The sequence below is a fragment of the Bactrocera oleae genome, chromosome 2 (genome assembly GCF_042242935.1).
Source record: "Bactrocera oleae isolate idBacOlea1 chromosome 2, idBacOlea1, whole genome shotgun sequence".
NCBI classification, from domain to species: domain Eukaryota; kingdom Metazoa; phylum Arthropoda; class Insecta; order Diptera; family Tephritidae; genus Bactrocera; species Bactrocera oleae.
Genome location: NC_091536.1, coordinates 22,984,263 through 22,996,869, shown reverse-complemented (window position 1 = coordinate 22,996,869; position 12,607 = coordinate 22,984,263). Strand labels below are relative to the sequence as shown.

The 12,607-nt window shown below is 31.3% G+C and overlaps 3 protein-coding genes across 4 annotated transcripts; 1 reads left to right on the top strand and 2 right to left on the bottom strand.

Moving 5' to 3' along the window:
- Positions 1-400: 400 nt before the first annotated feature.
- Positions 401-7,145, top strand: lili (LMBR1-like protein). 2 transcript variants are annotated; one of them, XM_036377390.2, is made up of 9 exons: positions 401-466; positions 1,038-1,168; positions 3,407-3,531; positions 3,745-3,884; positions 3,945-4,175; positions 4,265-4,333; positions 5,618-6,123; positions 6,214-6,445; positions 6,504-7,145. In XM_036377390.2, exons 2-9 carry the CDS (start codon positions 1,097-1,099, stop codon positions 6,710-6,712), a joined length of 1,584 nt encoding a protein of 527 aa, XP_036233283.2. In that variant the 5' UTR covers positions 401-466; positions 1,038-1,096; the 3' UTR covers positions 6,713-7,145. The 2 variants fall into 2 exon arrangements, with proteins under 2 accessions (XP_036233283.2, XP_014093932.1); XM_014238457.3 differs by having other exon boundaries at positions 416-689.
- LOC106620070 (tetratricopeptide repeat protein 12) lies at positions 4,364-5,528 on the bottom strand. Its single transcript, XM_014238459.3, has 4 exons — positions 5,212-5,528; positions 4,935-5,147; positions 4,734-4,856; positions 4,364-4,636 (listed from the first exon to the last, which is right to left on the bottom strand). The coding sequence occupies exons 1-4, from the start codon at positions 5,340-5,342 to the stop codon at positions 4,420-4,422; spliced, it is 684 nt and encodes a 227-aa protein (XP_014093934.1). The 5' UTR covers positions 5,343-5,528; the 3' UTR covers positions 4,364-4,419.
- Positions 7,146-7,998: 853 nt separating the features above from the next.
- Positions 7,999-10,800, bottom strand: LOC106620071 (coiled-coil domain-containing protein 149-B). Its single transcript, XM_014238460.3, has 7 exons — positions 10,611-10,800; positions 10,049-10,483; positions 9,850-9,993; positions 9,679-9,786; positions 9,491-9,575; positions 9,214-9,352; positions 7,999-8,944 (listed from the first exon to the last, which is right to left on the bottom strand). The coding sequence occupies exons 1-7, from the start codon at positions 10,695-10,697 to the stop codon at positions 8,230-8,232; spliced, it is 1,713 nt and encodes a 570-aa protein (XP_014093935.1). The 5' UTR covers positions 10,698-10,800; the 3' UTR covers positions 7,999-8,229.
- Positions 10,801-12,607: the final 1,807 nt, after the last annotated feature.

The window sequence follows — 12,607 nt, the reverse complement described above, 5'->3', positions numbered from 1 at the left end:
TCTGTTAAAGTGTGGATGTTTTTTAAGAGCAAATTGACAAAACCATCATCGGGGACTTCTGAACGTGTAATATATATTGAAAGCGATATTTTGAAAATTTTGGGATCAATATTGATTCTGCGATCCACAACATTTTGTATGTAAACTCACGATACAATGGAACAAAGTAAATAATATAATAAAGTAATAAAAATAATCAATTACGAATCTTCTTAAAATTGAATTATTTATTTATATTTATATATAAAATTTTAGCATTTTGAAAGATCCGGTGAATTCTTTAGGCGTCATCCGGTTAACTAATTAAACTCGTAGATAATAATGTTAAAATTTGAAAATTGCAACCCTGACATTAGTGAAATTTTTGTTATTATTGTCTGGCTCGTTTTCTTGAAGTTTGTGAATTTCTGTACGTGGGAATTGGTCGAAAAATTGTTTGTTAACAAAATTTATGAGATTTGTGAATGTGTGTTAATATTATATGTACATATAAGTACCACAGCAATTTGATTGATTAAATTACGAACATTGTGTCTTTGTGGAACTGAAAAAATTGTCGGTTTCTGTAATGGGGAAAGTATGAGAAGACTCTAATCAACGGAGAGCCTGGGGTTGCATATGCAACAATAATAATAACATTGTGGAAATTTCTTTTAAATGAAATTAAAAATTTGCGATTGGAAGATAATGTAATAAATTGAATAATTAATGTGCATTTAAAATCCATATAAAATAAATAACAGGCATTTGATTTACTTTTTTTGTGTTGTGATATTGGTGTCAAAAGGTCTCTGTGACGGTACACAGTCCAATTCTTGTCTGTCCTCTTAACTGTATGATTTAAACATAACATTAAAATTAACTGCTAAGAATCTAATCATTATCAGAGATTACATGACTGTGACACCAAAGCACTTTGTATTGCGTGCCGTGCAAATTAAAAGAAGTGCGTGCACAGTAGAAAAAAACTGCAGAATTTTTACACCATTATCTAGAATTGTGTTTTGGACTCTAACTGTAACGTGCCAATTTTAAAGGGACAAACTATAACATTCTGGCTGCCTCAAACGGAAAATTCAAGAAACTTTTTGGTGACATGGACGAGGAAGAGGAAGAAGTAACTGATATCAAATTACAAATTTTTCATAACAATCTTCGTGAAAATATTGTAAGCATTTATAAAAAAATTTGTATTTAAGGCATTACAATAATTAAGCAAATGTTTTTTGTTTTACTATGGTTCCAAATTAAAGTAATATATAAATTACAGATTCTTTCGCATTATACTTACATGCCAACGTAGATGTATAGATAGTAAAATGTTTTTCAATATACTGCTGTGTTCAAAATAATAATAGTGGTAAGAAGTCAATATACGAAAAAAAAAAACAATTTGTGGTGTTCACCATAACTCGGCTGGAAATTATCCGAAAAAAAAACAAAGAAAATTAGTTAAATTATCCTCCTATGATCAAATCTCCCCCCAACGTTCTCTGATAATTTTTTTTTCTTTAAAATTTTTGGCGGCTATTTAAAGTGTAAACTGTTATTTTCCACTAATAATTTCGCCATTTTGGGGGTGGAGAACACCCTTAATGTAAAAACAAAATTTTTACTAAACGTAGGGGGGCGGTATTTTATATGTCGAAAATGTGTATAAAGTTTGAAATGAATCGGTCAAGTAGTTTTAAAATGACAGTGAACTCGGACTTTGAAATAGTAGTTTTGAGAAAAACGCGTCTAAAGTTTATAAACTATTGGTTGGAGCGTTAAAGGCCAGGAGATTAATATTGCTATTATATATTGCTTCTATCGACATAAAACTTTAAGGACATATTCTTGAAGACATAGCAGGATTAGTTATGCCGTATCGAATTATGCATCGATCATCTACTGCAGTTGTCTTTCTTTTCCTGCCTCTGCTTTCTGACTTTCTGACTTATTTAATGGCATTGTCTATAATTAGTTCAATACATCTCGGGAGGTCTTTTATTTTCGATCAAGTTTTTTTCTTCCTTTCTTAATTTTAAATTTAGATTGCGTTTTTCGTCGGTGCAAAGTTTTCCTTTATCCATTAAAAATTATAAATTAGAAAAAATTATTTTGTGTTTCTAATAATTATGACGTATCATTATTATGTACTATGTACTGTTTCGTTTTCAAAAGTATCAAAAAATGGGAATATGTACCCTTTTAAATTTTCACGATTATTATTTTAAACAGTACATTTTAATTTATATAAATGAAAATAAATTTTAATTTATTTTGATGTATACCGTAAGATATCTTAAAAAGCGGTTCTCATTTACAAGCATTTTGAACACCACTGTTTATGTAGCCCTTAATGTTTAAGCTTTTAAACAAAAAAAAGTATTATAAAAGTAGTTCATTTTAATATAAATGTGCATTTTTTTATAATTCGATTTAATCGTTTATTTTTAGTAAACATATATATTTTTATTGTAGTACATATTACAAATTATACATCAATAGTAAAAAATGCAATGCTTGTTACGGAGGCTTTCGACTGGCTTACCAAAGTTCTAATTAGCTTATAATAAGGGTTAGAGGAATTCGATAATTAGGTAGAAAATTGATGATTATAATATGTTTGCATCTCTGGATAATGGAATTAATTGTTGGTACAATATATATAAGCTTAGCAATTTGGTCTGCAAATACGTTGTCGACATAACGGCAGGCAGTCAGAATGACCAGGGAACCCATCAATTAAATTTTAAATGTACCTTTTCCCCTGGAGAAGTACGAGTATAGGATCACCGATACATGTATCACCGTGATCGAACGAATGAAAAATATAAGGCCATAGTAAATAACTTCACCAGTTTCTTTTACCACTCCGAATTGGAGTTTTTGGTATTATCATGTAGTTGTCCATTCGTCTGGTCATCCTGATTATTTCGATATATCTATAACTATTTCGATTTGTTTTTGGTGTTCATCGTTTTCATTGATCAAAGTTTAATTTCCTCGCAGACTATACAAAGTCGTGTGTTTGATATCTTGTTATATTCGTATCGCAAAGTCCACGCATCATTCTTTTATTGATTCAATAACCTGTGTGAATTTTGTACTTATCAACGCAATTGCTTCGATTGTCAGTGGAATTTATTGAACAATATATGACCAATTCTATTTTAATACTACGTACATGTAATATATTTGAAATACAATAGTTTGAGTAATTGAAAATATAAAAAAAAAAATAATACAAATTGTATTAAAATGGCAATATAAATATTTCAATAAATATTTAGCTTTTTAAAATACATATGTTAATTTATTTTATATACATATGTATATTATATATGCATACATGTTTATATTATATTACATCTTTGGCTATTTTTTCAATAATATTAAAAAATTATTTGATTGTTCGCAGATATTTCTGCTGCTGCTGATGTTGCTATATCTTGCCTCCTATGCGCTGATAACCCGCTTTCGTCGGAAAGATCGTGAAGATCTATTTTCCACGGACGAAGATGAAGTGCTCGTCTACCGTATAAGGTATGTGATGCATATACATATGTACAATAGATTACAAATGACAATAATTCTATAGTTATTTGTTAAACACTTTTTAAATAAATGTATTTTCTATAGTTCACTGTCGAACTTTTGAAATTATTAAATGAAATAATGCCTTTGTATATATGTATATACATACATACATTTGTGTAATATTTCATACTTTGTATGGTTTGAACGTTATGCTTACAGCTCTTGGCTGTGTACATTTTCTATGGCGATCGCTGTTGGTGCCGCCCTTCTGCTACCGATATCAATAGCCAGCAATGAGGTTCTGTTGCTTTATCCTAACAGCTATTATGTAAAATGGCTCAATAGCTCTTTAATACAAGGTAATTAGTTTATTTGCCTAATTTCAGTTGTTAAGATAACTATAGTCACTATAATTGCAGGTCTTTGGAATCATATATTTTTATTTTCCAATCTCTCCTTATTTGTGTTTTTGCCATTTGCGTATCTTTTTACGGAATCTACTGGTTTCGTTGGGCATAAGAAGGGTATAATTGCGCGCGCTTATGAAACGTTTACAGTATTTAGCCTCTTAGCCACGGTGGTTTTAGGCATTACTTATGTACTCTCTGCTGTTATGGATCCAGATAAAATCGGATTTTTATCACTGCTAAGTATGTTTATTAACAATCAAGTATCAATTAATTTAATTGTCAGCCTATTGTCAAATAAAACTTTGGAATATCTCTTGAAATACTTTCAGATTTAGGCAGTGTGCATTTACCATTTTTGTATTCGTGTGTATCATTTTTGGGAGTGCTATTATTACTCGGTAAGTATCTCGAAAATATGAAGGCACAAAGAGTTTTACGTGAATATATTTAGCGGAAAAATAGAAAATAATAAAATTTAATATATTCAGAAATCAGTTCTGAGTTTTTCTTGAAATGCAGTTATATAGCTGATTTCTTTGGTATTATTTTTCTTTGCGAATTTAATGCTGGTCTCGTAATTTTTTTCATCACCCAATCTCAGATAAGCAGCTGCTCTGTACAACCAAGATCGCAAGTTCTTTTCGTCCAATTTATTAATTACATAATCGGCATCAACAATTGCCCGTTTAGAGTTCCTCAACCTATATCGTACACAATGTGGTTAAATTGTTACAAATTACAAAACTATGTACATATGTGTATATTTAGATAGTATATACATATTATATATATATTTACTTAAGATAACATAGCGCTCGGTTGTTGTATAATATAGGACTGTCTTTAACGTGTTCAATGGCTTTTGTATACATTTGTATTGCCTTTTCATAGTTCTGCTTACGATAAGCATCGTTGCCCATGCTAGGTGGAGGTAAAAATATTTTCCGTAAATGAATAGTTTTATAATCTTATACATATACTTAAACTTAGCGCATTTACCTACGAAAGTTTTGAGAAATACGCTCACGTTCCTGTCGAATCTTGGTTCTTTCGGCGGCATCCTGCTCCATCTGCTGCATAAATGTGTACTTGTCCATTTGTTGTGGACCTCCAGTATCTGATGGGTCCTTTTGATAGACCGCTTTGCGATTGAGCACTGTGCGGTCTTGACGAACATTTACAATGAAATTATCTTGATTAATTTCAGACTTTCTATAAAAGGTGAAATATTTGTATGTACATTTATTGGACAAATACTTGTTTTTGACAACCTTACGTTTCTGGCTTTTTAGCAGCACTTTCTGCATCGGATTTATTTGCGGCCGCCATATCCTCTAATAATTTCATTACCTGATTTACTTTCGATTCAAAGTTAAGAAAGTCCTCATCCATATCCCCCTGCGCCATATTGATTTTCTTATATATGTATGTATGTATATAATTTTTAAAATTGAACTATAAAATTCATTTATTGAGTTTGTCATCAACTCCTTTGTGAGAGCAAGCTATTTTAAAATAAATTTTATTTTGTTTGTTTGGCAAGTACAACAACAACCACTCGTTTCCAGGGTAATTGTTTCGATGGTAAATGTGAAAAGTATTGTTGTGTAAACTTAGTGTACTGGTTTTTTTATTTTAAATACATATTTTAAGTCGCAATTAATTTTGTATTATTTCAATAGTTTGCACGCCGCTTGGCTTTGTTCGCCTCTTCGGAGTTGTGGGACAAGTACTTGTGAAGCCACATTTACTTCGCGACGTAAATGAGGAGTACCAAGTGTTTTACATGGAAATCGCCAGCTTGAAGCGCAAAATAGCGAATATTGAACTACTAAATATTAATATCAGCAGCAACGGCGGCGCCAACAGTTTACACAATGATTACAGCAATGGTTATACAAATGGTGGCGGATATTATGCTCATACATCGTTGGTACATCTTTATCAACGAAAACCTTTGGAAAATTATCAAACTGAGCAACAGAAGCTCAAACAAAGACTGAGAGAATTGGAGTCTGAAAGTAGAGAGTTGGAGAAATTGCGCAAGTCATCGGCGTTTCAACGTAATTTCGTATATCCTCTGGCAATGTTGTTGTTGCTCTTTTTCACCGGTATAACGGTTTTGCTGGTAGTCCAAAATACACTAGAGTTGCTAATAGGAATCAAAGCATTGCCACTAAGCACTCGGGTGAGTTTTTTCTTATTACTGTGTTATACATATTTGACGAGACGCGAAAAATTAATGCATTAACATCGCCTTTCTTTTACCTTCATACAGCAATTTACGCTTGGAATAACTTCTCTATCGAAGATGGGACCATTTGGAGCAGGTTTAGAAGTGTGTTTAATTTTCTATTTAGGTGCCACTTCTGTTGTTGGCTTTTATACCATGCCTTTTATGCGCAACGTTTGTCCACAAAAAAGAAAGACTTCTCTCGCACAACTAATACTTAATTGTGCGCTAGTTTTAATATTAAGTTCAGCACTGCCGCTGCTCAGTAGAATTATTGGTGAGTTACAAACATCTTCCTATATGAAAGTTTATTCATTATATATTTTTTATTTCAGGCATTACAAATTTCGATCTATTAGGTGATTTTGGTGCCATCGAGTGGTTAGGCAATTTTCAAATTGTTTTACTTTATAATTTAATCTTTGGCACCACGACAGCGCTCTGCTTGGTAAATAAATTTACAGCAGCTGTGCGTCAGGAATTGTGCGCGCGGTTAGTAGAGAACTATGTGCTCTTCACTAATTATATGTCATTTATAAATTGATATGCACATGCCACTGAAGGAGACGGCATAAAGGTTCTGTCATTGAAATAAATAATTTTTATTTAGATCTGGTACAGGTTTTGTGCCGTTGTTACTAACTAAACACGACGTGGTAGATACTTTTGTTTTAGAACTAACAATTCATTTCTACCATCATAATTTTATTCCTTTTATTTATTTTCATTCAATTACTATACGAATATTATGTGAAGAGAGAAAGGGGAGTTAAATTATTAGGGAATAACACCTTAGGGGTAAAACTGTAATTCAGCAGTGCATTTTTTACGGATATGAGTCGTAAGTAGTTATTTTTATGAAATTTATTTAAACTTAATTGCAAAATTATTTAGAGTGTAAATATTATATATCACCAAACGGGTGTGTGTAAGTTTCTATAAAATAAATTATTATGTATAATAAAATTGGGAATGAATTTGGTTGCTTTTAAGATGGATATGTTAAAGAAAGTATAAAATGTCTAAAAGTAAAATTAGAAATAATCTTTAAAAAAGAAAAGCTAGTCAAATAATAAATTTAGTTAGAAAATGTAAATATTTTTTTTTATAATTTATACAGCCAATACATACACCATATGAAAAAAATATAAATTTGTGTATATACCATACATATGTATACATACATACACATTTTCAGTGCGTGGCCATAATTATTCAATCTATGGATTAACTGTGGGTTTTGGTTTATTTTTAGAATGCCCGATATTCACCAAGTCACTTGTCAGTTTTATATAATATATAATTTTGTCGAAATAAGTGTTTCAAAATTATATAATTGATTACACATTAAATATGTATTTAAAATTGAAGAATACTTGATTGAAAAAACCATGTTAAATTATGTGATACAAAAATACACTATATTTATGTGCTTAATAAAAATGGCATATTCAAACTAACCACATGTGTTAATATTTCTATAATGGTTATACACAATTGTTATAAATATTGATAGGCAGATCCATTCGCTTCACAAAAGTTGCAACTAACATGACTTTTTGTATTATGAAAGACTGTATGGTGAAAAGATGTTTTATATGTTGTTTAGAACAATTTGCTATCTCGATAAACTATTTGCTATTATTTTTTTCAGGTTGAGCTCGATATTTATATTCTAATACTCTAATAAATATATGTAACCATTGGCTGCCAGTCATTTGCAACTATTCCAAAAAGTTACGCATTTTTTGCAGTGATTGCACTACATCAGATGGATCTATACCGAAGTGCCAAATATCTGACAAGAAATAAATAAGATAAAACTTCCAATAATTTGTTTTACTATTTATTGCAGAAGTGTATAAATACATACATACATATCTGATATATTTTTATTCTAATTGTTCTTTATATATGCAACATGTTTTTGTGTAGTTCTGTAATTATTAAAAGTACACTTTTTGTAATGTACTTGCCGATGTGTTTGAAACATACATACTTGTATAACAACTTTTGGATAAAATTTTCCTATTTTCTAAATTAAATGCCAGAGAAATGCTTTTAAACTTCTGTTTGTGATTTTTCCTCTCTTTTGTCAACTTCATATGAAGTGGCAGTATTTGGGCATACTTTTTCATTATCTGCTCTCTCATAATCACTTACATTTGTGTTCACCATTTCATCAAAATCGCGCATATCTAATTCATGGAGTGCTTGCTGCACCATTGCAGCCAGCTCTGGCGGCAAGTCTTTTAAATCGTTATACCTTTCTCTAGCGATATCGCTGTCTATGTGTTGTGGCTGAGAATTTGATTTTGTGCCTGAGTTATCTCCCGATTCCGTGGTGGTGGATGGTGTTTTGTACGCATCCCTGGCGGCTTCGGAGAATTCGTTGAGACTACGTATACCTAGAGCTTCTGCGAAACCGCCGTATTCTGAAGATAATATACTCCGGCCAGACTCTGTTGATAGAGAGTCTACAGAGTCTTCTGATATACCCAAACGAGATGTTTTCGAATCTTCATATTCAGTTGTTAAAGTTTCAGAATCGTTTAATTTAAGAATTACTGAACATTTCGGATTAGCTGTAGTTGGTGTTACTGTGTCTGTTTCTAATATGTCACTAGAGTCCACAGATGAAGCGCTGTAGTCTTGCAGCAATAACTGAGTAGGTGAGTATTCACTGTTACAAGATGATACAGTTCCAGTTGTAGCTTCAATTCCCGATAAACACTGAATGCGTTGGTCCAATTCAGCAATTTTTATCGCGAGAATTCTATGGGGCATATATACAATGATTGAATTAGAAACAAAACTTTTCAATTATTATATGAGGTTTCAAGAATATTATATTGCTAGCGTCAAAAAATAAATAAATATTTTCTTAAATTTTGTTAAGGTGCTTATTATAATATTGTTAATTTTATTACGGTCTCATGTAATTTATTGACATCCCCTTAACTTTATCATGATCTAAAAAATGATTTTTGAATGCTGAAAACGGAACAATATACTTTAATTTATTAAATCAGAATCTGTTCTTACTTGTTAGTTTTTTTCTGATGGTTTAAGGCAATATGTTTATCGTTTAAATTATCCAGCAGAGCCATACATAGAGATTTCAAGTCTTGAATTGTTTCGGTTTTTGTGGGCAAGTCCACACCATTCTCAAGCATTGTTTTAACTATGAATAAGAAGAATTGGGTATGAAACTTTAGCTAAATATACTAAAATATACGATTCCTATTAAAAAAAAGTGGACTACAGAATAATATAAACTTTACACAACATCAATGGTACGACAAACATACTAATGTTTTACCTTGCTTATGTGATAAAATACTTTCATCATTTGCACTAGAACCTAGTTTAACTATACCCTTCTTACGCTTCGTTTCCAACATAGTCTTTGAAGCATGAAATAAGTTAAATTTAGTGAAACAACGTTTTTAGATAAATCACCCTAAATTTGAGGCTGTAAAATAATAAATAATTTGTGGTGTTTTCTACCTTGTATTTGGTTAACGATTGTTTGGTTATATCAAGCTCGCTTTCAAAGTTTTTTAAACGTTCATGCAGGTACTTATTTTCCAGTAATATGCCATCAATGTCAAGGAACTATGTTATAAATACAATTTTAGATTGTAGTATTTCGCAAGTTAATAAATTGAGAACGTTTACCTTTGGGTGTGCTTTGTTCGCGTTCAGTGCATTTAACAACGCGTGGTTTAACCGATGAGCTTTACATTTGTAAGCATCTCGTTCAGATATGATATCTTCTTTCTCATCAATCAAAGTTTTTAAATCAAAGGCTAGTTGTAAATTCTAGAACATAATCTCTAATTGAATGTGGAATTAGTGGAGAAAAATATTTGTTTACCTTTTTTTTTAAGTTCTCTAAATAAAAGATAAAACTCGATCGTTCTTTCTTCCATTGAAGAGCTTCGTTATTATTAGTAGCATCAGTCATGTCCATTTGTGTTTTTTCAAAATTTCCTTCTTTGCTGGATGATCTTAGAAGTTCAATATCACCACGTAGTTCGTATAATTTTTGTTTTAGAGATTCTACTTCGGTTGTTAGTTTTATATTTCTTTCGCGGGTTTCATGTAATATTGACGCAACACTAGACTTATTACCATCTATACCGACGCACCCACTGTTTTCATTGTTGCGCGTTAAAGCAGAATACCTTAGCTGCAACGTTTCTGCCATCAATTTGAATTGGTCACGTTCTGTTCGAAATTGCTCCAGTTCTTTGCGTAGAATACGTAGAGCTTCCACCTTGCTCATCAGCTTTCTATGTAATGCAGATGTCTGTAAAACAAAAACGTCAATTTGCATTATCACCAGCTGTGTATAGAAAATTGAGAAATGGGAAAATAGTAAGTAGACAAAAGCAAAACGCTAATACGATGTGGAACAAATCAATTGCTGCATTTACGTTGAAATCTCCCATATGCTTGGTAATCATATCAAAATCAACCGGATCCAAATGATTATGCGATTGTAATTCCTCTCTCGATAACATTTTTTCTTACTTAAATAAATAAATGAAATATTATTAAACTTTTAAATACTTATAAAAGACATGTCAGATTTATGAATAAGTTGAAAGTTGTTCCGAATGCAAAATGTAAGAATGACATTTTCAATATTATCTCAAAATGTGCTGCCAGTCTAGTAGTAATATTAAGCTATTTGAAGATAAATTTATACCAAAATTCATATACGTTAATTTAGATCTATTATTCTTGATATATAAAACTGAGTGAAATAATGTATAAACTAATTTTTGCACATTTTTAATTTTATTTTGGCCGTAATAATATGTATAATGAAATTATTTAGCAAATGCTATCAAATAGCATTGCCACATATAATGAAAGAATAATTATTATGCTTCACACCGAGGACGTATATTACATGTATATAATAGAAAGAGTGTCAATATTAGCTTCTACTTCATTCGTGCCAATTGTAAAACGAAAATGAATGATGTCTGACTGACATAAAAATTTTGGTTCACTTTGCCGCAGATATTTGCTTTTATAAAAAAAGTTCGATTTACTTTTGTATGAGTTCTGATTGATTCAGACACAACTTCGCTTTATGTCAGACATTTGCTTTGACAGAAAAGTTCGATGAAAGCTATGAGTATCACATCTTTCTACGCTTTGCCAAGCCACAGTCGCCATTTTTATTAAAAAAAGCATTAAAAGCTAAGCGTTCATTCTGACATACCTTCGAAGACTTTGTTTATAATTTATATGAAAGTTTGACAGTATTGGATCGTTTTTATTCGGTAGCTGGTATAAAATATACAATATTTGACAGTATGTGTGCTGTCTGCCGTACTCTGAATACCAACCAAGAAATTCTGCAAAAATTTTTTTTTACGGAGTAGAGCGAATACACATTATTATTACTGTTACTTACTCCCTTTTATATTCAATGAAGTTCGAAAGGAAAACTTAGTAATTGTGAGTTTTGAGAACAAGTGAAGGATTAAAGGCAAAAGTCAACCAGAGAATGAGAAATCGTTATATTAGGGATGAGGTTCAGACCAAGGTCTAGACCCATTTCAATCATACTCAGCGCAAAACCACATTATGTTTAAGAAAGCATGAATGCCTAATATTATTTAAATATCACAGATATAGACTCACATAAAAGATTTAAAGTCAGGTGGAAAGTCGAAAATCAATATACCGGGTATATTGACGCTAGAGGAAGATCTGGACCGCTAGAAGAATGAAATTCATCAATGTAGTATGTGGGAGATGGTGTAATTCATGAACCGAATGTGTGAATTACGGTACAAATGAAAGTTTGAAAATCCTTATATTTGGTATGTGGACGATATGGGAAGTATGGACCCGATACTCCGAAAAATAGAAAAATGTAAGGCGATGCACTTTCTCGTTACAATGAAGAGCTCATACTTGAAGATATTTTTATAGAATTGTATACGAACATATTTTTCAGAGTACCAACTGAAAATAAATCAGATTTTTTAACCCACCCTAATACATTTACAGTAAATAACGTACCAAAGTTAACCGTACGGTCGTTAATACCTTTTCTGCTAAGAAACTTTTATACAATGGCATATAATAACTTAATTATACCTTATAACTTGGCCACGAAGAAGGAAACTTCGGAGACCTACCATATAAGAATATAATGCTTGAAATATTGATCTGAATCTTCATACGTTTGCCATACAAACTAGTCGATCGAAATCAAGTCCTTGTATGTTGTATTTCTTATTTGATAAGATAGCTTTACGAAATTTAATATGGATTATTGTTAGTCTCCGAACAAATTGTTCTTTGTTTGTTCGGACTCTCATAGCATATAGGTCAGATAAAGCCTTTTATAAAAAATAATTTTTTTCTGAAAAAGTAATCTTAGTTCGACTTTCTTGTATCAAGATGG

Excerpts from the sequence above, each read along its gene's own strand:
- lili (XM_036377390.2), top strand. The coding sequence starts at position 1,097 with ATGGACGAGGAAGAGGAAGAAGTAACTGATATCAAATTACAAATTTTT. Across the intron at positions 3,885-3,944 it reads CAATAGCTCTTTAATACAAG|GTCTTTGGAATCATATATTT; the intron begins GTAATTAGTTTA and ends CTATAATTGCAG. Across the intron at positions 4,176-4,264 it reads CGGATTTTTATCACTGCTAA|ATTTAGGCAGTGTGCATTTA; the intron begins GTATGTTTATTA and ends AAATACTTTCAG.
- LOC106620070 (XM_014238459.3), bottom strand. The coding sequence starts at position 5,342 with ATGGCGCAGGGGGATATGGATGAGGACTTTCTTAACTTTGAATCGAAA. Across the intron at positions 5,148-5,211 it reads GCTGCTAAAAAGCCAGAAAC|AAAGTCTGAAATTAATCAAG; the intron begins GTAAGGTTGTCA and ends CACCTTTTATAG. Across the intron at positions 4,637-4,733 it reads CGAGCGCTATGTTATCTTAA|GTTGAGGAACTCTAAACGGG; the intron begins GTAAATATATAT and ends TGTACGATATAG.
- LOC106620071 (XM_014238460.3), bottom strand. The coding sequence starts at position 10,697 with ATGTTATCGAGAGAGGAATTACAATCGCATAATCATTTGGATCCGGTT. Across the intron at positions 9,994-10,048 it reads TAGAGAACTTAAAAAAAAAG|AATTTACAACTAGCCTTTGA; the intron begins GTAAACAAATAT and ends ATTATGTTCTAG. Across the intron at positions 9,576-9,678 it reads AATCGTTAACCAAATACAAG|ACTATGTTGGAAACGAAGCG; the intron begins GTAGAAAACACC and ends CATGCTTCAAAG.